At 43.2% G+C, this 27,269-nt stretch overlaps 2 protein-coding genes and 3 long non-coding RNA genes across 7 annotated transcripts; 3 read left to right on the top strand and 2 right to left on the bottom strand.

Annotated features, from left to right (window-relative positions):
* Window positions 1-2,470: 2,470 nt before the first annotated feature.
* LOC135531232 (uncharacterized) lies at window positions 2,471-3,159 on the bottom strand. Its single transcript, XR_010453979.1, has 3 exons — window positions 3,029-3,159; window positions 2,637-2,707; window positions 2,471-2,549 (listed from the first exon to the last, which is right to left on the bottom strand). It is a non-coding gene; the product is annotated as an uncharacterized LOC135531232 (long non-coding RNA).
* A 395-nt stretch (window positions 3,160-3,554) lies between these two features.
* On the top strand, window positions 3,555-5,999 carry LOC135531245 (uncharacterized). The gene is made up of 2 exons (XR_010453981.1): window positions 3,555-3,693; window positions 4,184-5,999. It is a non-coding gene; the product is annotated as an uncharacterized LOC135531245 (long non-coding RNA).
* A 490-nt stretch (window positions 6,000-6,489) lies between these two features.
* LOC135531244 (uncharacterized) lies at window positions 6,490-19,346 on the top strand. The gene is made up of 3 exons (XR_010453980.1): window positions 6,490-6,756; window positions 12,105-12,280; window positions 14,573-19,346. It is a non-coding gene; the product is annotated as an uncharacterized LOC135531244 (long non-coding RNA).
* A 480-nt stretch (window positions 19,347-19,826) lies between these two features.
* Window positions 19,827-22,529, top strand: LOC135531231 (zinc finger protein 572-like). Of its 3 annotated transcripts, none has more exons than XM_064959360.1 (5): window positions 19,827-20,017; window positions 20,344-20,510; window positions 20,688-21,268; window positions 21,530-21,803; window positions 22,061-22,529. In XM_064959360.1, exons 2-3 carry the CDS (start codon window positions 20,345-20,347, stop codon window positions 21,134-21,136), a joined length of 615 nt encoding a protein of 204 aa, XP_064815432.1. In that variant the 5' UTR covers window positions 19,827-20,017; window position 20,344; the 3' UTR covers window positions 21,137-21,268; window positions 21,530-21,803; window positions 22,061-22,529. The 3 variants fall into 3 exon arrangements, with proteins under 3 accessions (XP_064815432.1, XP_064815431.1, XP_064815430.1); XM_064959359.1 differs by having other exon boundaries at window positions 20,682-21,268; window positions 21,533-21,803; XM_064959358.1 differs by having other exon boundaries at window positions 20,682-21,268.
* A 2,396-nt stretch (window positions 22,530-24,925) lies between these two features.
* Window positions 24,926-26,520, bottom strand: LOC135531241 (trypsin-3). Its single transcript, XM_064959371.1, has 5 exons — window positions 26,413-26,520; window positions 26,078-26,240; window positions 25,707-25,960; window positions 25,442-25,578; window positions 24,926-25,167 (listed from the first exon to the last, which is right to left on the bottom strand). The coding sequence occupies exons 1-5, from the start codon at window positions 26,450-26,452 to the stop codon at window positions 25,018-25,020; spliced, it is 744 nt and encodes a 247-aa protein (XP_064815443.1). The 5' UTR covers window positions 26,453-26,520; the 3' UTR covers window positions 24,926-25,017.
* Window positions 26,521-27,269: the final 749 nt, after the last annotated feature.

The raw sequence follows: 27,269 nt of genomic DNA, 5'->3' as shown, positions 1-27,269 counted from the left end.
TCGTCAAAAAACGAACCCAAAAAAACCCAAATTCCTCTGCCACCGCAGGACATATTTAACCAAAATTGAAAGCACACATACTAACTAAAATAATTCAACACATATTGGTCCCTCAGCAGCCGACCACTGTCGTCATCAGGGAAGATTGCCGGATTGTCCCAGTCCATGGCTGGTGGCACTCTGGGGGCCCTCTCCTTCCTCAGGCAGGCCACATTGTGGAGGACAGCACAAGCCACAGTAATAATCACATGCCCTAACAGGGCTGACCCTTAATTTGTGAAGGCAGTGAAAGCGTGCCTTCAGGAGGCCAAAGGTCATTTCAACTCTGGCCCTGGCATGGGCATGGTTGTAGGCCTGCTGTGCTTCCTGGGGGTCTGTGAAAGGTGTCAGGAGAAAAGGCTGGCAGCCATACCCCTGTCTCCCTGCAACACACCAGAGAATTCACCTGTCAACACAAAATCTCATCATTACTACCTCATAAACACAGTGATATTCTTGACACAGCCATGATGGTTATAAATAGGGGTTGTGTGGCTTACCTTGTGATAGGCACTGATAGATTTCAGAGGCCCGAAAGATTCTGGAGTCATGGACTGAGCCAGGCCATTTTGCCACAACATTGCTGATCACAGTCAGCATTGCAGACCATCTGAAATCATAAGATGAGGAATATTACACCAATCAATGCACATCACTGGCAATGCAGAGTGTTCGTCAATGGACAATATCAAAAAGTTATGTTCACCTGAACATTAATGCTGTGAAAGGATTTCCTATTCACAAAATCGGCCTCTTGGGCACCTGAGGGGGCTTTTATCCTTATGTGTGTGCAGTCCACTGCACCAATGACATTGGGGAAACCTGTCACACAAAGTAATGAGTATCCTACTATGTGTTAACAGTTGTCCTGTAATTTGTAGATCCTCTTACCTGCAATCCTATAGAACTCCTCTTTGATGTCACAGAGTCTTCTGTGGCCAGGGAAGGAGATGAAGACATCTGCTAATGCTTTGATAGCCAGACACACACTCCTTATTGTGCGGCAAATTGTGGCCTTGTTCAGCTGTTCTGCATCCCCCACTGAGTACAGGAAGGCTCCACTAGCAAAAAAGCGCAAGGCCACACAAACCATTTGCTCCACACTCAGTGCATGGCTCCGTGCAGTGCGGTGCTTAATCCTGGGACCCAGTAGTCTGCATAGATACCTGATGCCATCTGCAGAAAACCTGTATCTTTCATATAGATGGTCATCAGGGAAGGCCAGTGGGTCCAACCGGTCCCTGAAGACCCTTTCTCGCCTGAAGGCTCTCCTCAGCACAAGTGCTTCTTCATCCACCACATCTCGCACGAATGGGCATGCCATTGTCAGAGCAGAAAGGAACACACAATTTTGGGCCTTCATATAGGCTAGTGGCCACACCTGGTGCTGGGGGTGGGCAAAAGAGGGCGATGCCTTATAACGATGACTTGGTTGTACTGATTGCTGGGAAAATAAAAAAACCTTAGAAAGATGCCACCGTCCTGTGTGCTCACAATAAGAGCTCATATGTCATGGCTCACTTGACTTTACGAGAATATACCTAATTTTTATTTTGAGCTGTGTCATCTTCTTGGAGCTGGGGAGGAAAGAAAATAATGATTAATACATTTGTGTTACAGTTAGCATACAGTGTACATTGAAGGCATATCTCACCTCCCTCTCAAGTTTTTTATTTCAAGGTCCAGTTTCCTAATTGTCCTCTTTTTTATTTCGGACTCCAGTGCAAGATTTTCCATCTTTTTCTTCTTGTACTGAATGTCTATGTCTGCCAGTTCTATTTGGCGCCGGAGGTGGTTGCCATACAACTTTCTGATAGCTTGTGAGCTCTGAACACAATACAATTAGCGCAGCTGGAATTTGGCAGGATGTGGTGTCCTTTTATTAATACGCACTATGTTGCCAGGCTGGTTTTCCCACTGTATAGCATCTGGGTCCTGTAAAATAAATTAGATTTTTTGATTTTGATGAGGACTCCTCACCATTGTAGAGTAAATAGTACTTTCACAGTCTTAACATGATACCTCATGCCTTCTGGAATCCAGAGAGATGGTCTCCTCCTCATCATCGTCTCCATGTGCTGTTGCACTGGGGCCTTCACCCTATCACATTTAATCGGATTCATATTGAAGCTAGTAGAGAAGACATGCCAGGCCTACAGTATGCCTTTGATGGAGTACTCACTGGATCAGCATCGTCTGGTGCTTGTGCTGGTGGCTCTAACAGGAACACAGTGCTGCCAGACACTGCAAGGCAATAGGTAAACCAAAGTCAGACAGTCCAAATTGATTCAATATGAATGTGGTTGTATCCCATGTAGAGATGGAAGGACATACCTTGAATGAAGCGGGTGGCATCTTGGGAGGAACCTATGCTCGTCTCTTTCCCCCAGGGATCCCCTCTAAGACGGGCCTGCCTTTATTTAGCTCCAAGGCCATGTCCTCTGCTGGGGTAAGGTCAGCCTTTGGTGACCCACCACCCGTGCCTTGTCTGTGGGTATTCTTTTTCACTGCTAAAACAGTACAGACAATGTGTGAGCAGGCACCTTCTGGGTACAATATATGCTTGTGCTTTGTTAAATATTAGTCAGGGACCATACCATTCTGCAGAATGTTCTTGTATTTGATTTTGACCTGCTGCCATGTCCGTTTTGGCCCGTTCATGTTTAATCTACACACACACACACACACACACACACACACACACACACACACACACACACACACACACTTAATGGAGTCACACTGCAAAAAATTACTTGGTATTTTTGTCTTGTTTTCAGTAAAAATATCAAAAAAATTATCATAGCTTTATACAGTGTGATGGAGTTACTTTACACAATTTCACTCATATCTGCAGTGCATTTCAATTAAAAATTTAACCGTTTCATAATTACAGTACAACTGCATTTTTGGAGATGTGAATTAAATATTTGAATTGTAATTGTGATGTTTCATCGGAGCGGTGAGTGTGTAATTGTGCACTACTTACGCATTCAGGCGGTCTGCAATACTTTGCCACGCTTTTTCTCTTTGCTTTATCACTGTGGCGGTGTTGCCTTTCTTCTTAATTATATATTTTACCTCCTCGTATGCCTCCATGAGGATTTGTGCTTCCGACGGGGAAAAGTACAAGGCTCTAGTTGCCATGGTAAATCAGTTAATCTGTGATCTGTGGCGGGGTCTATTTGAGTGAGCCGTGAGCGCGCACCTATCCAGGATTGGTTTCACCTGGCTTAATGAATCCGTGTCTGCTCATCCTGGCTTGGTCTTTGTGCAACCAATTAAGCCTGGACGCACATGTTTTGGCTTCATTGAGCTCAGCTGAGTCATTTATCCCGGATGTCTTAATTCTACTTTTGTGCAACAGGCCCCTGTGGACAGATTTTGGGTGGAGTAAACCCTCTCGCTTCGCCTCTTCATCTTTGACTCAACTAATCAACTTGCATACTCCAACCCGACAGGCGGCAGTGTTATATTGCATTGGGAAGTTTACCCGCCAACGAAACGAAGTAAGTTGTATTTTCCACTTCGCTGCCGCGGATGCTTTCCAAAATTCAGCCGATAAGGTTATGAAATATGAATAAAGCCACGTAGCAATATTATAGCAAAGTTACAGATGTCCGAATTTGGACAGCAGTGACTCGCCGGTGTAAGGTAATGCTGCTTAACGTTAGTTAGGCTAGCTATGTTTTGGGGATGAATAGCTGACGCTAGCTAGCTATACGACCAAACATTTCCTAGGCTGGATAGCTAGCTAGCAACATAGGTATATATGACACATATAATTACTTGTATCTATGTATTATTAAGCTTTAGTTTGCAAATTGGGTTTAAGCTTTTGAACACCCGTTGGTCCAAGAAACAAAGACCCCCAAATGTGGGCCAGCGCCGGGCTTGGGGTGACGACGTTTCATAGTGAATTACGACCACGGTGTTAGCTAGCTACATAGTGATATTATCAATATCACACTACTTAACAAGTTAGTTATTTAATTCTAAAGGCTAGCACGCCCTACAGCTACCTAATGTTGTGTTGCGGAATTATGTGCACTGCTTTTTTATGTAATACTTCCCTGTTGATATATAATTTGTGATCAGTACAGTTGAACAGGCTTTCTAAACGATTATCCTTTCGTTACCTCAGACACTCCAGAGAGGCCCTATTCTACATGAATCATCGCATCGAGGACCGGTCAAGATGCAAAAGTGGAACAATGTGAAATGGGAAAGGGAGCTTGGTGATGGTGGACCCCCCTTTTGCTTTAGTTGTGAAAGGATCTTTCCAGACCAAATCTCATTTCATGACCACTTTTGTCCTGCGGCTGGTTACATCTGCTCCTGTGGAACAGAGTTCTCCATGTATGTTGATATGATGGACCACAGCGGATTACATGAACCAGGCCACACTGTAATTAATTATAGCACCGTAAAGAAGGAACAATATCAGAGGGAGAGAGAGTACAAGGAGCAGCTTTCAAGGCTGGTATTGACGGCGGGGCAGGGAAGCTGGGCTAAACCTGGACTGACTCCGATGCTATCGGCCACTATGCCACGAGCCACAAAGCTTGCACCTGGTCCAAGTGCCCCAACAACGGACCTCTGGCACCAATTCCAGCCAGTGGTGTTGGTGGAGACCCTGCGCAAGTTTGGAAGGACAAAGCCCTACAGGTGTGCCTACTGTGAACTGGGCTTTGCAACAAAAGACTTACTCGTATGGCACCACAACACTCATGCAAGAAATAAAGTCCATGGCTGCCTGCAGTGCGGGGTTCTCTTGCTCAGCAACAACAAGTCACCACAGCCTGGCCACCACCAGTGTGGCTCATATCGGGCAACTCTTGAAACCAGATTTACCACTGCCACAATGCTGAGTAACAGGAAACAGCCTGTGGGGAAGGCTCAGAAGGTTGTCCAGTGTCAGCACTGTCCTGACCCGTTCAATGGGGAGCTGCAGCTAGGGATGCATATGGTCTCACAGCAGCCCGTTCCAGGGACTTCTGGAACAAAATACTTGAAGTGTAGAGTTTGTCAGGAGCCCTTCCAAACTGTCAAGCTGCTCGAGAGGCACCGTTGCACAATGGCGGCGTCCTTTTTTGCGCATGAACTGGGTCTAACATCTGGCAAACAGCTCAATGGTTACAGAAAAGGGAAGGAGGGGACCAGCCCAAACTCCTTTCCTCGAAGGAATGGTGACAAGGAGCTGGCGTTCAACATTCAAACTTCAGCGAATGTAACTGTATACGACCACAAGGCAGTAGGCCCGGATAGGGGCACCGGGTTGTCTGCCATTTCTGTAAAGACTGAGGTTTCAGACGATGACTGTTTTGTGATTGAGGATGCGCTTTCGTGCTAGTCGGAACTAGGAAACTCTGAAATTTCCGACTTGCTGACTGGTTGAACACGGCACGTGTATAACAACCAGTTAGTAAATCGGAAATGTCTGTGTTTCCTTGTTCTGACTTGCACGTGAATGCGGCATAAAAGCTCCTTCACCAAACCAAGTCAGCTGTCATACCAACAATTAACCTCTTCCCTCTCAGTACTACAGACATGAACAGTGCAAAAAGCATTCCCAATATGAACCCTCTGCATTTGCAACAGACAAACATCTTCTATGGGTATGGGCCCTTTTTGTAAGGTACCAGTTTAACTCTAAGCTAACTACTCAAAATACAACTAATCTGTCAGTAGCCTAGGTATTATTTTATTTTTTTATCAATTGTGTGTTTGTCAAATGATATTGAAAATGTTACATATGCAGTATCAAATCAGTCTGTATGGTTCATATAACCACAAACATTGTATGAACATTTGTCTTTTGAAAATGCTGGTTTTTTTTGTTGTTTTTTTAACAGTAACTTTACTGAAAACTTGGTATAAGCAGCATTGGCCATATCTCAAGAACATGTTGGTTCTTTTTAGCCATTTCTGTAGTCTTGGAATAAAATATTGTTTTGTTTCCGCTCTCTCCCTTTCCTTTGTAGCAACTAAGGTGTAATAATCTGTGTTTTTCGTATTTCAGGGACCAAAGCAATAGCTGCAGCCATAAGTGATTGCTGGAAAAGGCTATACGGACACTCCTGACCTGCAAAACATTTTTTTTTTTCTCCAGAGATACTTAAAATTGTGTTACGGTTAGAGGTAGGGTTAAGGTAAGAGACACTTTAAGATTTTGGTTAGTTGTTTTACAAGTCAGGGTCTCTTTTATAGCCATTGCCAAGAGAGCATGATGGAAATGCAGATCATATATTCACTGATTGCTTGGGATAGCGCTCAGACATAGTTTGTCACTTGTGAATAGCACACAAATATAGGGGTTGTTTTTAGAATATTTTGCTATCATGAGAATTTGATACGCACTGCACTAGGTTTATGTTTTGTAAACTTTTTTTATTTTACACCGGTTGTCCACCTTTGATGAGGTAGGCAGGCATGCACCGCGACGCCATTTCCGGCCTACCGGATGTTGAGTGAGGAGTAAAAACAATTGAATCACGAATACAATAAGCTAACATTTCGAATTATGGCACACACCACTGTATCTGAACGTTGGCGAAAACATCAATGTTATGTGCAATGCATTATTTATAAATATTGATATTTGTCGGGTTTGGACTAAAACACGGTATGTTGACATTAGCTTGCTAGTAGCTTTCATCATGTCGCCAGCTATCTAACTGGTGGTTCGAGGACAAGTTTGCACTAACACATTTTTGGGTGAGTAACAGCGAGTCTTAGGTTAACCTCTCTTGCTATTGCGTGCATGTTTCTTTGGCTGGCTAACGAGCTAGAGCATGTTTTCCAACATGTCGGCCTACCTGCAGAATTTCGCTATAGCTAATGTTAGTTGACAGCTATACACAGTGCCTTCAGAAAGTATTACCACCCCTGACTTTTTCCACATTTTATGTTATGGCCTTCATTTCAAATAGATTAAATTGAGATTGTGTCACAGAACTATGCACAATAGTCCATACTGCCAAAGTAATTATGTTAATAGAAATTATTACAAATGATAAGCTGAAATGTCTTGAGTCAAGTATTCAAACTCGTTATGTAAAGCCTAAATAGGTTCAAGAGTTAAAATGTGCTTAAGTCACATACGTTGCATGGACTCGCTCTGAAATAATTTTTAACTGAGTTTTTGAATGACTACCTCATCTGTACCCCACACACACAATGATCTGAAAGGTCCCTCGGCCGAGATGTGAATTACAATTACCGATTCAACCACAAAGACCAGGGAGATTTTCCAATGCTAAGCAAATAAGGGCAGCTATTGGTATATGGGTAAAAAAAAACGCAGACATTAAATATCCCTTTGAACACGGTGAAGTTATTAATTACTTTTATTTCACATTTTATTTAACCAGTTAGGCCAGTTGAGAACAAGTTCTCATTTACAACTGTGACCTGGCCAAGATAAAGCAAAGCAGTACAACACAGAGTTACACATGGGTTAAACTAACGTACAGTCAATAACACAATAGAAAAATATATATTCAGTGTGTGCAAATTAACATTAGGGAGGAAAGGCAATAAATAGGCCATAGTGGCAAAATAATTACTATTTAGCAATTAAACACTGGAGTGATGGATAGTGCAGAAGATGAATGTAAGTAGAGATACTTTGGTGCAAAGGAGCAAAAAGATAAATAACAATTTGGGGATGAGGGAGTTGGGTGGGCTATTTACAGATGGGCTGTGTACAGGTGCAATGATCGGTAAGCTGCTCTGACAGCTGATGCTTAAAGTTAGAGAGGGAAATATAATAAGTCTCCAGCTTCAGTGACTTGCAAATCGTTCCAGTCATTGGAAGCAGAGAATTGGAAGGTTAGGTAGCCAAAGGAGGACATGGCTTTGGGGATGACCAGTGATCTATACCTTCTGGAGCACGTGCTGCTATGGTGACCAGTGAGCTGAGAAAAGGCGGGGCGTTACCTAGCAAAGACTTATAGATGACCTGGAGCGAGTGGGTTTGGCGACGAATATGCAGCGAGGGCCAGCCAACGAGAGCATACAGGTCGCAGTGGTGGGTAGTATATGGGGCTTTGGTGACAAAACAGATGGCACTGTGATAGACAACATCCAGTTTGCTGAGTAGAGTGTTGGAGGCTATTTTGTAAATGACATCGCCGAAGTCCAGGATTGGTTGGATAGTCAGTTTTACGAGGGTATGTTTGGCAGCATAGGTGAAGGATGCTTTGTTGCAGAATAGGAAGCCAATTCTAGATTTAATTTTGGATTGGAGATGCTGAATGTGAGTCTGGAAGGAGAGTTTACAATCTAACCAGACACCTAGGTATTTCTAGTTGTCCACATATTCTAAGTCAGAACCGTCCAGAGTAGTGATGCTAGATGCGCGGGCAGCGATCGGTTGAAGAGCATGCATTTAGTTTTACTTGCATTTAAGAGCAGTTGGAGGCTACGGAAGGAGTGTTGTATGGCATTGAAGCTTGTCTGGAGGTTTCTTAACACAGTGTCCAAAGAAGGGCCAAAAGTATACAGAATGGTGTCGTCTGTGTATAGGTGGATCAGAGAATCACCAGCAGCAAGAGCGACATCATTGATGTATACAGAGAAAAGAGTCGGCCTGAGAATTGAACGCTGTGGCACCCCCATAGAGACTGGCAGAGGTCCGTACAACAGGCCCTCTGATTTGACACACTGAACTCTATCTGAGAAGTGGTTGGTGGGCGAGCCAGTCATTTGAGAAACCAATGCTATTGAGTCTGCTGATAAGAATGTGGTGATTGACAGAGTCGAAAGCCTTGGCCAGGTTGATGAAGCCTGCTGGACAGTATTGTCTTTTATCGATGGCGGTTATATCATTTAGGACCTTCAGTGTGGCTGAGGTGCACCCATGACCCACTCGGAAACCAGATTGCATAGCAGAGGGGGGGGGGGGGGGGGTTATTCAAAATGGTCGGTGATCTGTTTAACTTGGCTTTTGATGACTTTAGAAAGGCAGGGCAGGATATATACGCTGCTCAAAAAAATAAAGGGAACATTAAAATAACACCCTAGATCTGAATGAATGAAATATTCTTATTAAATACTTTTTTTTTACATAGTTGAATGTGCTGACAACAAAATCACACAAAAATTATCAATCCAATTTATCAACCCATGGAGGTCTGGATTTGGAGTGACACTCAAAATTAAAGTGGAAAACCACACTACAGGCTGATCCAACTTTGATGTAATGTCCTTAAAACAAGTCAAAATGAGGGTCAGTAGTGTGTGTGGCCTCCACGTGCCTGTATGACCTCCCTACAACGCCTGGGCATGCTCCTGATGAGGTGGCGGATGGTCTCCTGAGGGATCTCCTCCCAGACCTGGACTAAAGCATCCGCCAACCCCTGGACAGTCTGTGGATGGAGTGAGACATGATGTGCTCAATTGGATTCAGGTCTGGGGAACGGGAGGGCCAGTCCATAGCATCAATGCCTTCCTCTTGCAGGGACTGCTGATACACTCCAGTCACATGAGGTCTAGCATTGTCTTGCATTAGGAGGAACCGAGGGCCAACCGCACCAGCATATGGTCTCACAAGGGTTCTGAGGAACTCATCTCGGTACCTAATGGCAGTCAGGCTTCCTCTGGCGAGCACATGGAGGGCTGTGCGGCCCCCCAAAGAAATGCCACCCCACATCATGACTAACCCACCGCCAAACCGGTCATGCTGGAGGATGTTGCAGGCAGCAGAACGTTCTCCACAGCGTCTCCAGACTGTCACATATGCTCAGTGTGAACCTGCTTTCATCTGTGAAGAGCACAGGGCGCCAGTGGCGAATTTGCCAATCTTGGTGTTCTCTGGCAAATGTCAAACGTCCTGTACGGTGTTGGGCTGTAAGCACAACCCCCACCTGTGGACGTCGGGCCCTCATACCACCCTCATGGAGTCTGTTTCTGACCGTTTGAGCAGACACATGCACATTTGTGGCCTGCTGGAGGTCATTTTGCAGGGCTCTGGCAGTGCTCCTCCTTGCACAAAGGCGGAGGTAGCGGTCCTGCTGCTGGGTTGTTGGCCTCCTCCACGTCTCCTGATGTACTGGCTTGTCTCCTGGTAGCGCCTCTATGCTCTGGACACTACGCTGACAGACACAGCAAACCTTCTTGCCACAGCTCGCATTGATGTTCCATCCTGGATGAGCTGCACTACCTGAGCCACTTGTTGTGTGTTGTAGACTCTGTCTCATGCTACCTCTAGAGTGAAAGCACCGCCAGCATTCAAAAGTGACCAAAACATCAGCCAGGAAGCATAGGAACTGAGAAGTGGTCTGTGGTCGCCACCTGCAGAACCACTCCTTTATTGGGGGTGTCTTGCTTATTGCCTAGAATTTCCACATGTTGTTTATTCCATTTGCACAACAGCATGTGAAATGTATTGTCAATCAGTGTTGCTTCCTAAGTGGACAGTTTGATTTCACAGAAGTGTGATTGACTTGGAGTTACATTGTGTTGTTTAAGTGTTCCCTTTATTTTTTTGAGCAGTGTATATAGGTCGGTAACAGTTTGGGTCTTATGTCTCCCTCTTTGAAGAGGGGGATGACCACGGCAGCTTTCCAATCTTTAGGGATCTCAGACGTTATGGAAGAGGTTGAACAGGCTAGTAATAGGGGTTGCAACAATTGCGCGGATAATTTTAGAACTATAGGGTACAGATTGTGTAGCCCAGCTGATTTGTAGAGGTCCAGATTTTGCAGCTCTTTCAGAAAAAAATACACTGGATGGTGTATCAATACACCTAGTCACTACAAAGATACAGGCGTTCTTCCTAACTCAGTTGCCAGAGAGGAAGGAAACTGCTCAGAGATTTCAACATGAGGCCAATGGTGACATTAAAACAGTTAAGAGTATAATGGCTGTGATTGGAGAAATCTGAGGATCGATCAGCATTGTAAATTTCTCTACAATACTAACATAAATTACAGTGAAAAGAAGGAAGATTGTACAGAATACATTCCAAACATGCATCCTGTTTGCAGTAAGACACTAAAGTAAAACTGCAAAAAATTTGGAAAATAAATTAACTTTGTCCTGAACAATGCGTTATGTTTGGGGCAAATCCAACACATCACAGAGTACCACTCTTCATATATTCAAACATGGTGGTAACTGCATCATGTTATGTGTACGCTTGTCACCGGCAAGGACTAAAGTTTATTTTGTAAATAAAAATAAACGGAATAGAGCTAAGCACAGGCAAAATTCTAGAGGAAAACCTGGTTCACTCAGCTTTCCAACAGACACTGGGAGACAAATTAATCTTTCAGCAGGACAATAACCCAAAACACAAGGCAGAATATACACAGGAGTTGCTTACTAAGATGACATTGAATGTTCTTGAGTGGCCTAGTTACAGTTTTGACTTAAATCAGCTTCAACATTTATGGCAAGACTTTTTAAAATGACTGTCTAACAATGATCAACAGTCAACTTGTCAGAGCTTGAATAATTTTTTTAAAGAATGTGTAAATATTGTACAATCCAGCTGTGCAAAGTTCTTCGAGCAGGTGAGTCAAGCTCATTCACATGGAGGTCCAAGTGCCTGCTGGTTTTTGTCTTTTACTTTCAATTAAGACCGAGACAACCAGGTGAGGGGAGCTCCTTTCAAATCTGTGACCTTAATTCATCAATCAAGAAAAGAATGTGAACCTGCAGACACTTGGCCCTCCATAAAATTAGTTTGTCACATGTCTCAGAGACTTACCCAGAAAGACTCACAGCTGTAATTGCTTCCAAAGGCGATTCTTATATATATTGACTCAGGCGTGTGAATACTTATGTAAATTATTAGATATTTCAGTATTTCATTTTCAATAAATGTGAAAACATTTTCAATTAACATGTTTTCACTTTGTCATTATGGGGTATTGTGTGTAGAAGGGTGATAAAAATATATATTTTGAATTCCGGCTGTAATAAAACAAAATGTGAAAGTCAAGGGGTATAAATACTTTCTGAAGGCATTGTAGCTAGCTGCCTACAGTGACCAGAATATTATGATTTGTTGTTATGATGTAGAATCATGTGGCTCAAAGTGCTGTTTCTTTTGTTAGGGTACCTGGATACGATAGTGGCCGTTACCTGGCTAGATTGTGGTGGAAGAGGAGATGCGTGGTTTGAACAAAAGCTGGATGATCGTTCTTGCCTGGGCTGCTATTGGAGGATCTACGTTGAACATTTACATTTTCCTCATCAGTCCCGCCAGAGAGCCTGCCTAAAAATAAAGACAGTAAGTATTAAAATAGCATAAGAAAGTCACTCATGTATGTTGGAAATAGTAGCATATTGTTACTAGTATCACAGAGGCTAGAAAAACTCCATCCTGAATCTAGTTTTTATGAGAATTCACCTCTTCCCTATGTGAAAACACAGAGCAAGAGACTGACTGACATGGGAAGTAAAATTTCCTTCAGTAGAGGAGTCAATGATGAGGAAACAGTCAGCCTTATCTGCTGCCCATAGCAACCCTCCTGTACCCTTGCCTGCCCTGACTAACGAGAAACTGGTAACTGCTGATACTGGAAATGGAGACGCTACTGTTCTAATGTGTCCCCCTTCAGGGTATTTTCATGTCTAGAACTGTGTATCTGATACAATATACCCATATATTTGTGCGATGTGTGCTGCGTCTGCCTGTTTCTCTATATTTGATTATGAAACCTAAGACCGGCGCAAAAGGAAAGCATTAACGTGTTTTATATATATATATATACAGTGAGGGGAAAAAGTATTTCATCCCCTGCTGATTTTGTACGTTTGCCCACTGACAAAGAAATGATCAGTCTATAATTTTAATGGTAGGTTTATTTGAACAGTGACAGACAGAATAACAACAAAAAAATACAGAAAAACTTATGTCAAAAATGTTATACATTTATTTGCATTTTAATGAGGGAAATAAGTATTTGACCCCTCTGCAAAACATGACTTAGTACAAAACCCTTGTTTTGCAATCACAGAGGTCAGACGTTTCTTGTAGTTGGCCACCAGGTTTGCACACATCTCAGGAGGGATTTTGTCCCACTCCTCTTTGCAGATCTTCTCCAAGTCATTAAGGTTTTGAGGCTGACGTTTGGCAACTCGAACCTTCAGGTCCCTCCACAGATTTTCTATGGGATTAAGGTCTGGAGACTGGCTAGGCCACTCCAGGACCTTAATGTGCTTCTTCTTGAGCCACTCCTTTGTTGCTTTGGCCGTGTGTTTTGGGTCATTGTCATGCTGGAATACCCATTCACGACCCATTTTCAATGCCCTGGCTGAGGGAAGAAGGTACATGGCCCCGTCCATTGTCCCTTTGATGCGGTGAATTTGTCCTGTCCCCTACGAGAAAAACATCCCCAAAGCATAATGTTTCCACTTCTATGTGTGACGGTGGGGATGGTGTTCTTGGGGTCATAGTCAGCATTTCTCCTCCTCCAAACACGGCGAGTTGAGTTGATGCCAAAGAGCTCCATTTTGGTCTCATCTGACCACAACACTTTCACCCAGTTGTCCTTTGAATCATTCAGATGTTCATTGGCAAACTTCAGATGGGCATGTATATGTGCTTTCTTGAGCAGGGGTACCTTGAGGGTACTGCAGGATTTCACTCCTTCACTGTGCAGTGTGTTACCAATTGTTTTCTTGGAGACTGTGGTCCCAGCTCCCTTGAGATCATTGACAAGATCCTCCCGTGTAGTTCTGGGCTGATTCATCACCATTCTCATGATCATTGCAACTCTACGAGGTGAGATCTTGCATGGAGCCCCAGGCCGAGGGAGATTGACAGTTATTTTGTGTTTATTCCATTTGCGAATAATCGCACCAACTGTTGTCACCTTCTCACCAAGCTGCTTGGCGATGGTCTTGTAGCCCATTCCAGCCTTGTGTAGGTTTACAATCTTGTCCCTGACATCCTTGGAGAACTCTTTGGTTTTGGCCATGGTGGAGAGTTTGGAATCTGATTGATTGATTGCTTCTGTGGACAGGTGTCTTTTATACAGGTAACAAGCTGAGATTACAAGTACTCCCTTTAAGAGTGTGCTCCTAATCTCAGCTCGTTACCTGTATTTTTTTTTTTTTTTTTTTTTTACCTTTAATTTACTAGGCAAGTCAGTTAAGAACAAATTCTTATTTTCAATGACGGCCTAGGAACAGTGGGTTAACTGCCTGTTCAGGGGCAGAACGACAGATTTTGTACCTTGTCAGCTCGGGGATTTGAACTTGCAACCTTTTGGTTACTAGTCCAGTGCTCTAACCACTAGGCTACACTGCCTAGACACCTGGGGGCCAGAAATCTTTCTGATTGAGAGGGGGTCAAACACTTATTTCCCCCATTAAAATGCAAATCAATTTATAAGATTATTGACGTGTTTTTCTGGATTTTTGTTGTTGTTATTCTGTCTCTCATTGTTCAAATAAACCTACCATTAAAATTATAGCCTGATCATTTCTTTGTCAGTGGGCAAACGTACAAAATCAGCAGGGGATCAAATACTTAATTCCCTCACTATATATATATATATATATCTTTTTTTAACAGCCATCTGAAGAGAAGATCAGCAAGGAGGTGGACAACTGCCATAACATGCCCCCTATGAAGGAGCCCTTACAAAGACCCCAACTACAGAGAGAAAGTAGAAGCCAACAGAACAAAGTGGTGGCTGAACCCTCTGACACACGGTCACTACCAGGTACCCCTGTTTTGGCTGTCCTTCCTAATCCCGGAGAGGTAAACTCTGGTGGCATTAATCACAGAAGAAAGAGCACAAAGATGCAGGCAAACATGGAGAAAATGCATGTTAATTCACCTGCTACTGGTCATGCTAGAACTCAATGTGAAAGTGCCAATCCTGAAGTGCAGTTATCACTTACTGGGAGTGAGCAAACATTGAACTGTATCACAAAGGAGCTGGTGGGTGTAACAAGGCCAGCAGCGGTAGACGTTGTTAGGAAACGTGGTCGCCCTCACAAGAAGGCAAAGATGCTGCATACTGTGCTACAAACAGTGGAGAGTTCTCATCTGAACACTGCAGAATCAAAGGATTGGAGTGAAACAATGTCTGACAGAGCGAATGCTATTTCTTTTACTACAAACTGTGTAGAGAACAGGGATGACACATCTCTCAGAGCTATTAAAACAAAAGCAATATCTCTAAACTGTGAACCAAGCAATACAGCGGTGTCTGTTCTTGACTCGTCCCCCCAAGACCATCAACCAGCTGAATCCAGCCCTGTGGCAATCTCACCCTTGGAACCAAAAAGGAAAAGGGGGCGACCAAAAGGGTCGACCAAGAAACAACCAGGAAAAACCATGAACACTATTTCAGTGCAACAATCCCATGTAACAGAAGAAAACATTGTAATTAAAAAGGAACCTGATGAGATGCTATCTGAAGAGGAAAGGAGAGGAAACATTGGTCCTCAGCTTGATAAAGCTCCTGTTGAGCCTAAACACAGAGTAGGACGACCACCAAAGAAAACAACACTCGTGAGGCAGTTTGCATTAGCACAGAGAAAATCACAGAGAAAATCATGTTCTATTACAGCATCTGTGAATTCCCAGGATATTCCACCTCAACATCAGAATATTGAGACTGAGCGTTCACTAGATTATATTGCAAGGCATGTGTCTGTGTCACTTAGTCGCGTTGATTCTCAGCGAGGTGGGACTGCTGACATGGTCTCTAATGTGAAGTGTGAGGATATTGAAATAGAGCTGGGTGATTTTAATTCCCTGGCACAGTCAAATTGTCTCATGTCTTTTCAATGCCACACTGACACCAGTGTGAAGGTTGAGTCCTGTAATACTAGTTGTGAAGGCACTGAGTTCAAAAAGCCACTCAAAGTCGACAAACCAGGAGAGACTGCTGGCACTGCAACCAGAAAGCGATCCCGGTTCGTTTTTGGAAAAACTAAATACAAAAAAGGAAAGAGGAAAAGGTTCATTGATGATAGAGGTAGACTCCAACGTGTGACCTCACAGGGAGATCCAGACACCATGTCAAAGCAGGCCGATGAAGGCAGTGGTGATGTTGGAGAGGAGATGGACTGTGGCGAGTCAGCTTGGGAGTATGAGGGTAACACAAATGACAGCTTCTCAAATGGAAGTAAGTCAACAGATGAAGGATTTAAAGATTTGCCTGAGAGTCACCAAAATCCTATCATCACTGATGTAAACATATTAGAAACTATGTCGCATGAGTCCTTTTTAAAATCAGATGTCGTACAAGGTGAAGAATTCACAAGGGAAAAAATCAAGGAAGAGAGAGATGGTGTAGGCGATGAAACTGAATATAACCCAACAAGCAGTTGTGGCCTGAAGGCTAGGGGGAGACCAAAAGGCACAGGGAAAACTTGTGAGTACTGCGGTCGCCATTTTGATTTTGTGTCTGTATATACCGTCCATCTACGCACTCATACAGGCGAAAGGCCCTATAAGTGCATTGATTGTGACCAAGACTTTGCCCAGCTATCTAACTTAAAAAGTCATGTCAAGAAACATAACAAGCGCTGTCGGCCTCTGAAGTGTCCTTATTGCAAAATGAAGTTCAGTAATTCAAAGGAATTGCTTGCTCATTGCAAGTGGCACTCGCAGAACCCGAACCAGGACTCTGAGTCTGGGAGTAAAACGAAGGATAACAGAAATGAGGCCACTCATACACCCCTTGTTTCTCTGAAAGAAAGGAGAAAAAGGGGAAAGGGGGGGATACTCAAATGCCACATTTGTGGGAAAGTATTTCCCTTTTGGTCTGGTCTGCAGGTTCATATACGTATGCACACTGGGGAAAAACCATATATCTGTAAAGTATGTGGGAAAGCCTTTAGTAATCGCTCATCAATTCGTATTCATGAGGTGACCCACTGGTCCATTAAGCCTTACAACTGCACACGGTGTGGGAAGAGTTTCACTCAGTTGTCGTCTGCAAAAAAACATCCCTGCAAGGGTCTGAGGGAGAGTAATGACAGAGAGGGCCGGAAGAAGCCTTTCATATCTTTTACATGCCACATCTGCGAAGAGAGATTTGTTCAGAGGCGTCAGTACAAAACCCATCTGAAAACCCATGCTGGTGTGAAGCTCTTTCGCTGTTTATTCTGTGACCAGCTGTTTAGTGTGATGTCAGAATTTGAAGAGCACCACCAATATTGCACCAAAGTTAGGGGGGAGAAGATGACATCCAAATCGGAATTTAGGATTTGGAAACCTAGAGCCCCTAATCAGCAAAGATCGCAGCAACCAAGTGTCAAGAGTCATTCACCAGTCACCCAATTAGTATTTCCTGCAGCTGCTGATAGTCAACCATTTCAGAACCTTGGACAGTCTTCAGCTTCCTCTGTCTCGTTGTTGAACTGTGAACCTACCCCACAGCAAAAATCAAGTGGTCATCAGTCTTCACAAACACATCCCAATAAAGCCATTGCTACAACTCTGCGCCCCTTCCAAACATGCATTATACCCACAAATAATCTCACCTCCCTTGTATCAAAGTTGAATAGTCTAGATCGTAAATCTGACCCGAGGAAGTACTTCTGCCCACGTTGTGGAAGACTTTTCAGACACACAGGGAGACTCCGAGCCCACATGCTAACTCATGCCCACAGTCAGAGCTACACCTGTGACTGCTGTGGAAAGACCCTGGAAAGCTGGAAAAAGCTTTGGCTTCACCAGCGAGTCCACAGACAGAAACTAGGACGGTTCTCATGTCCAAAGTGTCGCCAAGGTTTCCGCTTCGTTGGGCCCTACAAGCAGCACATGCTGCGAGAACACCCTGAGTACCAGTGGATCGATGAGAGACCAAACAAAACTCTCCAAGGACTTGACCAGCAGCAGTGCCTGCCTTATCAATGTGAGGAGTGCAACGCCAGCTTCAGGACACTAGATATGCTTTTCAATCATCAGCTTTGCCATTCCTCACCAGGTGACCACAGTATGTGGATACAGGACGACTGCTATGATTACTCTCCCTCGACACATGAACATGGTGTATCTTCTAATGTGAATGGATTTGACCCTCACATGAACAGTAGCGTAACACACTCCCATCAGGAACTCCACCATACCTACTACCCTTCTCCGCCTCTACAAGCAAACCACCCACGAGGTTCACATCTCCTTCATTACTTTTCCAATCCTTCAGACCTACGACATTCACTGTCACCCCTTATACCTGTGCCTCCCCCAATGCAACACCCAGGTTTCCAACCAGGCCTCCAGTCTTATGACTCCACCCAGCCGCTCACAAGCCCTCTATCGCCACTGTACTCACAGGTAAAGACCATTCCATACCATAACAGAAAAGATGCGAATGTAAATAGGAAGCGGAGTAGAATTTATGGGAATGCGACTAAACGTGCTGCTAGATCCAAGGAGGACAAGGCGACAATGGGGGGGTTGGATTGTGCGGAGTGTGGTGTTCAGTTTCCTGCTGTCTCACAACTCTATGAGCATTATTTGCAGCATGCAAGGGGAGAGGTGTAAGAAGTGAAAATGAGGAACCTTTTTCTATCACAAACGCACGTTATCCCCCATCTCTTTCTCAGAGGTTTACCTCTATCAGTTTAGAAATTACTCATACGTCAACCAACAGTGGCATTTTTAACACATAAGAGGTTGTTGTATTGATGTGTTTGAGTGAATATTCTGTTGAATGGAGATTGTTACTCTGGTTGCTTGTTGGTCATTAGGGAAGCTGATTACTTTTGGTTGTTATTTGAATTACTTACACTATGATCAATTTTAAATTGACAGTATTTTATTTTTTGTTGGCGAGTGTCCCTTAATCTGAAAAGATGGTCAGTGCTTTTATACACTTCAGTAGTTTTAGCAGGTTTTGAGACGAGGACAGATCATGGCCTGCAATCTATTTTTCAATGGAAGTTTGAGTGTAAATTACAATGCTTGATCATGGAACATTAAGAGGTATGACAATGTCATTGTTAACCTCTTCCTGTCAGACTCTGATTCTCAACTGATGATTTATGTCATTTAGGCAACCAATACAAGTGATTAACATCTATTTTAATTCTGTCCATTTATTTAAAAGAAAATTATAAACCTCATGTTTTGCATGTTAGTCATTTATTCTGTGGTTGTGTTCATTTGTAACTTATGCAAAAATAATATTTTCACGGCCAGGACTCTAGTCTTTTTAACTAATAGGCCAACATTCCCTCATGTTTACAGAAAGTTATTTTGTTTAGAAAAGCAGTTCTTGTTCTGTTGCTGATGAACTGACAGCTGTTTACATACTGTATATTTTACTTTCCATTTTCACTCTGTTATTAATGTGTCAGACAAATAAAAGCCACCTTTCTAATGTTGTGCTTATTTAATTGCAAACATATTGCCTAGCACAAGTACATATGTAAGCATGCAGGACACATCGTGTGGGATTCACATGCTTTTTCGAATGATTTTGTTGTCGAATGCCCTTTTAAAGGCACTGCTCTCATGGAACTATTGAATGGTTTTGTAGTTTGCTCACTGTGGAGAACAAACTCATTTTCCCCAGATGATAGGGAGTCAATGAAAAAGTTCAACATTTTGCAAGACTATCTTTGAATTCAGATTGTGTTATGGACTCCATTTTAATTTTAAGAACATGTGTGAGGCTAATTTCAATTGTTACTAAATGTAATTACTATTTAGGAATTCAATTTTTTTTTGTAACAAAGCGTTATTATAATGGTGAGGCGCCGCTAATAGTTTATTACGGTTACAGACGACAATGGGGCGTGATCCAAATGTGCGGCAGCAAATCAGTCACGCTACCGTCAAAACATTGGGGTGAAAAAAATCTTATTCGCAATTCTATCGGATGCGCACCGGTTGACATCAAACATGAAAAAGATGCATATAATTTAGTTATAATGTAAATGTGTGTATTCTCCTGCAAACAAGAGTTTACCCGTATCGTTGAAATATTTGACACCATTGCAATAAACCGCAAGGGACAGAGGATCCATTGAATATTGAGGAGCAAGCAAGGTAGGCGACAAAATTTGAGGTTATTAACGTTCACAGACATATTCTATCCATGAAATCTTGCACCAATTAGTCACCGAGTTATCCTGCGTGAAGGTGTTCTGTTTTGACCAAAATATGTTATCTTTACTGCGAAGGCTATAAACTGAAGAAATTACACACATGTTATTTAACCATGCTGGAAAAGTAGTCTGATCATTGACCAGAGTATGGTTCTACAGCTGACAGACTGTTTATAATAAGCCTTAGCAATGAGGACCAAATGTTCAAGCCATTTCTTTTTAATCATACCCTATTGATGTGCCTATTAATCTCAAATAATACAATAGGATGGAGACAGTATGTTGTAAAGGAGCGTCATTGGATGGTGACATGCTAATGGTCATCGTTAAACAAGAGGAAGAAGACCATATGGAGCAGATGTCCAATGGTCCACTGTCATCTGACACGCTCATCAAACAGGAGCAAGAAGAGGGCCTAGAACAAGGCACTACAGGTGGGTCCAAATGAGGGTTTAGGAGCCTGCAAGCCAACACTTGCACCGAAACGGAATTGTAGTATTGATCATTTTACAACACGATACAAAAAATTAGTCTCTTATTTTCAACCTTGATTCTCAACACATTTTCTTCCTTCGCTCCTGCTATCCCACTAAATCACGGTTGAGCTTCAGCTCCAGATGACCAACTCCCTGAGGAAACAGACACCCTGGAAGAAGCAGAGAAGGAAGGGAAAGACAGGAGAGGTGCTGGTCTGCTGTTAAGACTGATGATGTCTCTGGGTCAGACTCCAGTTGGTGCTGCAGACTGTCAGCGCTGCTTCAGTTCCTCCTGGCAGCTGACGGGACACTGTTGTACTGGCATAGCGGGGGAGGACGGGGTCGTCCATGGCCACGAGGTCAAACTGGAGTTCCAGTGCCCAGTGTGTGGTGACCGCTTCCTCCACGCCTTCATCATGCACAAGCGCAGTCACATGGGCCAGTCCCAGTACGTCTGTGGGGTCTGTGGACGGACGCTCGAGCCTGTGCATGCAGTCCTCCCACAAGTACTCACACTCCTGCCGCCGCGGGACTGGCTGAACGACAGCAGTGCCATGACTGCAGCCAGAGCTTCTGCAACTTGACGGCACTCAGAAGCCACCGGGAGAGACAGCATGGAGATGAGAGGAACTGGAAGGATGAGGAGGACAGGGTGGTGAGAGAGGAAGCAGAGGGAAGCACTGCAGTAATCTCTATTGATTCAACCTGAGTTTCAGGTAAGGCTGGTTCTTTATTAGTATTTCCTCTTGTTTAGGCTATGGAATCACCTCTCATTTGCAAGGTACTTGGAAGTCTGTGAACTTGTGTCTTGAATCCAATTATTCTGATCTAGATATGATATGCATCTTGTTATTTTCTCTTTTCAATTACTCAATATTTTCCTGTATTTGACAATCTTTCCTCTTTGCAGCAAATCACCACATCACTTGTGTATCCACTGGTTCTCCTGACCGTCTCTAATTAGCTTTCTCTTCTAGTAGCCCAGCCTCCCCAGTCTCCTCAGTGCCACCAGTGTTTCATGACCTTTCAGGATGCAGAGACAGAAGAGAGGCATTTACGCTTCAAGCACCCAGTAGAGTATGAGAGACATCTCAGAGGTCGCACAGTGTTTGCCTGCTGTGTCTGCAACCGAACATTCCCCTCTTCCCGCCTGCTCTCAGCTCACCAACGCACCCACAGCAAGTGGAGTCTGCCCCCTACTTGGACCAGAAGACTCTGTCCAAGAAAGCACAGATGGAGGAGAGGCTGAGGGTATATATAATTTTTTAAATGTTTTTAATACAGTCTATGTACTTATTATTTCTTTCATGTTTTATAATTCTTTATTTTCAGTGTTTTATAAAAAATATTACAATGATTCTATTATCACACACCGAATATGTGCAGTGAAATGTGTTATTTTACAGGGTCAGCCATAGTAGTACGGCACCCCTGGAGCAAATAGGGGTCAACTGTCTTGCACAAGGACACATCAACAGATCTTTCACCCTGTCTGCATGTTATTTCAGGTATAGACAATGGAAAAAACAGAGCTGGTCCAATGAGCTGTGAGCACTGTCATATCATCTTCAATGACCCTCGAACCTGGGAACGTCACATGACGGCCAAGCACCCCCCCATCCCTGTCGACACCTACTTCACCAGGGAATGCCTACCTGACTTCTAGACCTGCCAGGGGTCAACTACGACCCTATCGCTGCTCATCCTGTGGAGAGAGATTCATACAGGAAAGCACTCTGACCAAACACGGCACCAAGGCACGCGTCAGCTGAGAGAGGATGATTCTGGGAGCATAGATGCCAAGATGAAGAGGACAATAGGCAAGTTGGAGTGAGATATACTGTGTTTAAAAGTGTTCGATGGGGTTGAGGTCAAGGCTCTATGCAGGCCTGTCAAGTTCTTCCACACCGATCTCAACAAACCATTTCTGTATGGACCTCGCTTTGTGGACGGTGGCATTGTAATGCTGAAACAGGAAAGGGCCTTCCCGAACTGTTGCCACAAAGTTGGAAGCACTGAATCGTCAAGAATGTCATTGTATGCTGTAGAGGTAAGATATATATATATATATATATGAGTGTTTTCCAGGAAGGCCTTGACTAACTATATACCAAGTTGTTTAAAGAAGAAATGATGTGTAAAAATCAAATATCATTTCATTGTAGGCCTTCGTGTCAACCCTTATGCCAACTTTCTCCAACACCAACAGAATCCTCACAAAATATATTTTGAATTCATATCTCTTCTAGGGCTGATGATACCAGTGTCGCAATATTTTGGTCCTTTTATTTTCCAAACTATAGGTTTAAAAATAAATACATGTGATTCTGGATTTTAAAAAAACATAATGATGTTTGTTTCCAACTTCAAGGCTGTTTCCCCAAAGAAGTTAAATCCATTTTGTGTTTTGTTTCCTTGCCACGATACTGGTATCTTCCTGGCCCTAACATCTTGAAAAGCACCCGTGTCAAAATGGAGTAGTTTTCAAAATAAAAGCCTGACCATATTTATTAGAGATTCACAAAAAATAAAAAAAATTCTCCTGTACCCTGATTTAAGATGAAAACAGACCAAACCAGCTTTTGATCATTTTGATAGCAATAATGTCTGTACTTTTGTTCATGTAGTTTACATGTCGTAGTATGTGAACACCTGCTCATCGAACATCTCACTCCAAAATCATGGGTATTAATATGGAATTGGTCCCCCCCTTTACTGCTATAACAGCCTCCACTCTTTTGGGAAGGCTTTCAATTAGATGTTGGAACATTGCTGTGGGTACTTGCTTCCATTCAGCCACGAGCATTAGTGAGGTCGGGCACTGATGATGTTTGATGATTAGACCTGGCTCACAGTCTGAGTTCCAATTCATCCTAAAAGTGTTCGATGGGGTTGAGGTCAAGGCTCTATGCAGGCCTGTCAAGTTCTTCCACACCGATCTCAACAAACCATTTCTGTATGGACCTCGCTTTGTGGACGGTGGCATTGTAATGCTGAAACAGGAAAGGGCCTTCGCCAAACTGTTGCCACAAAGTTGGAAGCACTGAATCGTCAAGAATGTCATTGTATGCTGTAGAGGTAAGATTTCCCTTCACTTGAACTAATGGGCCTAGCACAAACCATGAATAACCATTATTCCTCCTCCACCAAACTTTACAATTGGCACTATGCATTGGGGCAGGTAGCGTTCTCCTGGCATCCGCCAAACCCAGATTCATCCATCGGACTGCCAGATGGTGAAGCGTGATTCATCACTCCAGAGAATGTTTTTCCACTGCTCCGAATCCAATGATGGCGAGCTTTACACCTCTCAAGCTGACGCTTGGCATTGTACATGGTGATCTTAGGCTTGTGTACGGCTGCTCGGCCATGGAAACCCATGCCATGAAGCTCTCAATGAACCGTTCTTGTGCTGATGTTGCTTCCAGAGGCAATTTGGAACTCGGTAGTGAGTGTTGCAACTAGTTCTGTTACGGTGACTATATTACTGGCACACTGGTGGTCACGTGTCATGAGAGCAGTCAAATTCCACGGGAACATTTAGTCACGGTAATTAGGCTTCTCCAAGCTCTGATGCTGCTGATGGTCATTAGTAGGCTGGCCACTCGATTTCGTCTCTGCGTTATATTGGAATCGAACATGTCACCATCCCTAGGAGAGGGGGTGACCTTGATAATTTATTGTTAAAATGAGAGGATGCCTGGATCTTTAACTTAAAGAACCTTGCTCCCTTCGGTCTCAACGTAGACTTTGATCTGAAGCCATTCTTGTGATTATTGTGACTTTGCCATTGTAATTGTTTGTAAGCTTGTGTAGTCTAAAATGCATTTATGATCGTATGCTATTTTAATATTTGAGAATTAACCAATGATATTAGGCCACTCTTGGCCATGATTATCTAAACGAGTCATCCCGCAGTGTTTGTGATTAAACCCTGATGAAGACAGCTTGGCTGTTGAAGCGTTGGATATTACATTTTTGCATCTGCATTCCTAGAGTGTGCGGCTCTCCTTTATTTTCAAGTCATTCAGTAACATACCAAACTTGCTAACCGCCTGGCACTCTATTGTCCTTCTATCACTCTGACATCAATGCAAATGTAATCAAAAATCTAATCAAACACTTAATGAGAGCCCATGAGATCATGTTGTGCAACATTTCTATAGGCTATGCAATTGAGAAAACAGAGTGATGGTCTCTATTAAAAAGATGAGGATCCCATCAGCTTTCAATAGGCTTGGCCTACTATCTATTTCTCAACTTTCCTATTATTCGTGCTTCTCTTTAAAACAGGAGTATCTGGCCGGAATGAAAATGAACCACGAGAAAAGCGTTGTCCATTCACTATTTTAGTGAAAAAATTACCGACAGTGTTTAAAAGTAAAATGGAATTTATTTTCTCATGACAGTTGTTGTTATCATGGATTTCTGTCTGAGAGAAGATGTTTCCTCCAGTCTAGATCAATTAGTTGGAGGACATGGTGCTGCTGATCCAGGATTTGTAGTTGCAGACCTTGGTGTAGACACCAGGCTTGTTCCTCTGGGCACAGCCGTAACCCCAGGACACAACACCCTGCAGCTGACCATTGCACACCACGGGGCCACCGGAGTCTCCCTAATAGAGAGATGGGGAGACAGAAACTAAAAGTGAGCAGATTTGTTTCAGGGTATCAGTCTATCTAGGTTGAAGGATGGTTTTTGGAAATTCTATAATCGTATTTTCATGAATTCTGTTAATGGATCAGTGGAAGTGCTTCAACTCTGCTTTCATGCTTCTACGCCTGCATTGCTTGCTGTTTGGGGTTTTAGGCTGGGTTTCTGTACAGCACTTTGAGATATCAGCTGATGTACGAAGGGCTATATAAATAAATTTGATTTGATTTGCTTACCTGGCAAGAGTCCTTGCCTCCCTCCATGAAGCCAGCACAGAACATGTTGGAGGTGATCTGTCCAGGATAGGCGCTGTTGCAGCTGCTGCTGCTCAGGATGGGGAGATCCAGGCACCTCAGAGTGTCGGGGTAGTTGCCTAGAGACCGGCAGAAGAGGATTAGTCTCTCAGTCATTCTCTCTTTGGTTCTGAGTGGTCAGTGATAAAATGTATCATCAGTTTGAGAAACAAACTGTCTTTGTGGGCATATTGTTAATGCTACTCACTGCTGCTGCCGGATAGGTTGCCCCAGCCAGAGACCAGACAGCGGGTGCCAGAGCTGGCACAGCTGGAGGGCAGAGCCACAGTGCTCACATAGCTGTTCAGGGAGGCGGGCCTGCTCAGCTTGATCAGCATGATGTCGTTGTCCAGGTTGCGGCTGTTGTAACTGGGGTGCATGATGACCTTTACTGAGTCGATGAACTGCTCAGTGCCCTCGTTGACGGCAATGTTGTGCTCACCCAGACGCACCTGGATGCGGCTGTGGAGAGAGAGGGGAGGGTTAATCAGATGTACTCAGACAAATACAGTTTCATGTCGAACATACTGTAGATGGCTTTGGTAAATGTTTTTGAAGAAAGTTTCACCAGTCACTTACGACTTGTAGCAGTGAGCAGCAGACACCACCCATGTGCTGGAGATCAGGGAGCCACCACAGAAGTGGTAGCCAGACTGCAGTGATGCCTGGTAGGATGCAGAGTTCTTTCTGCACTCGTACCCTCCAACAATCTTGTCATCCTCATCCTCAATGGGGGCAGCGACTGAGTGGGATATAAAGGAGAAATCGTTGTAAAGAAAAAAGTCAAATGGCATGGACAAATAAATACGGAAATAGAATTGAATATAGAATAGCTTAATCCAGAGTTGTATTTTCATGCAGTCTCCAATCTTTTGGCCCACATATTATTTCCTGTTGAATAAACCGGTACTCACATGCCACAGCGAACAGAGCGAGAAGAATAATGACCTTCATGGTTGTGTCCGTTTTTGCCTCGGTACTGAGCCACTGTCAGAGCTCTCTTATAAACCCACTCTGTCCTCTGCCATTGGTCAGTCTCAAGGGCATACATGTATATATTTCCATTGGTACCTGTCAAACAGTAACTTGCGTGTGAACGGACATATGGCTAACAAGGCTCCTCAACTGAGGATGTGTGCTAAACGGCATTACCTTACATCCCTATGTAAATTCCTATCATGTTAAAATGAATAGACATTTGCCCCATTTTTCAACGCCTCATTGAAGGAATATAGAAATGCTTATTCATACAGTGCTTGGTTTTGTGTCACATACTTTCTCCAAAATATATTCACTACAAGGTCACAATGGGGAGTTTCATGACCTAGCATTTGAAGTAAGCCTGGCATTTTGCAACTGGTTTCGAGTATTGGTCAGAAAGGAGAGTGTGTCTAAGGGTTCCTCAGCTTCATTTATCAATATAGGCTGTTTGTTACAGAGCCTGTTTCTTTGATATAAAAAGAGCTATAAAACAAACAGTATAACAACATTCATCATATGATCATGATATCTAATTGTTGTAATCTAATGATATCATGTTTTATTGACCTCAGAAATACCTATAGATGCTGTACAGTATAGATGGTGTTACAAATACAGCAGAATGTCACTCATCATTTGTACATTTTCAGAATGTATTTGATTGCATAGAAATTCCTGAAAGGCTTTCTTTTTCAATATTCAGGGACAGGAAATTATTTTTAGATTGTCACTAGAATGTATTTAAATGAAATAAAATAATGTAATGCTCTATTATACATTAGGAATTTGT

Source organism: Oncorhynchus masou, unplaced genomic scaffold, assembly GCF_036934945.1.
Source record: "Oncorhynchus masou masou isolate Uvic2021 unplaced genomic scaffold, UVic_Omas_1.1 unplaced_scaffold_1561, whole genome shotgun sequence".
Lineage (NCBI taxonomy): Eukaryota > Metazoa > Chordata > Actinopteri > Salmoniformes > Salmonidae > Oncorhynchus > Oncorhynchus masou.
Note: the sequence above shows the minus strand (reverse complement) of the source record. Positions and strands in the feature narration are given on the sequence as shown.

Coding starts and splice junctions, on each gene's coding strand:
- LOC135531231 (XM_064959359.1), top strand. CDS start 20,345: ATGGAGACAGTATGTTGTAAAGGAGCGTCATTGGATGGTGACATGCTA. Junction 20,511..20,681: donor CCTAGAACAAGGCACTACAG/GTGGGTCCAAAT, acceptor ATCACGGTTGAG/CTTCAGCTCCAGATGACCAA.
- LOC135531241 (XM_064959371.1), bottom strand. CDS start 26,452: ATGAAGGTCATTATTCTTCTCGCTCTGTTCGCTGTGGCAT. Junction 26,241..26,412: donor CGCTCTGTTCGCTGTGGCAT/GTGAGTACCGGT, acceptor TATCCCACTCAG/TCGCTGCCCCCATTGAGGAT. Junction 25,579..25,706: donor CAACCTATCCGGCAGCAGCA/GTGAGTAGCATT, acceptor GCCGGTCTCTAG/GCAACTACCCCGACACTCTG.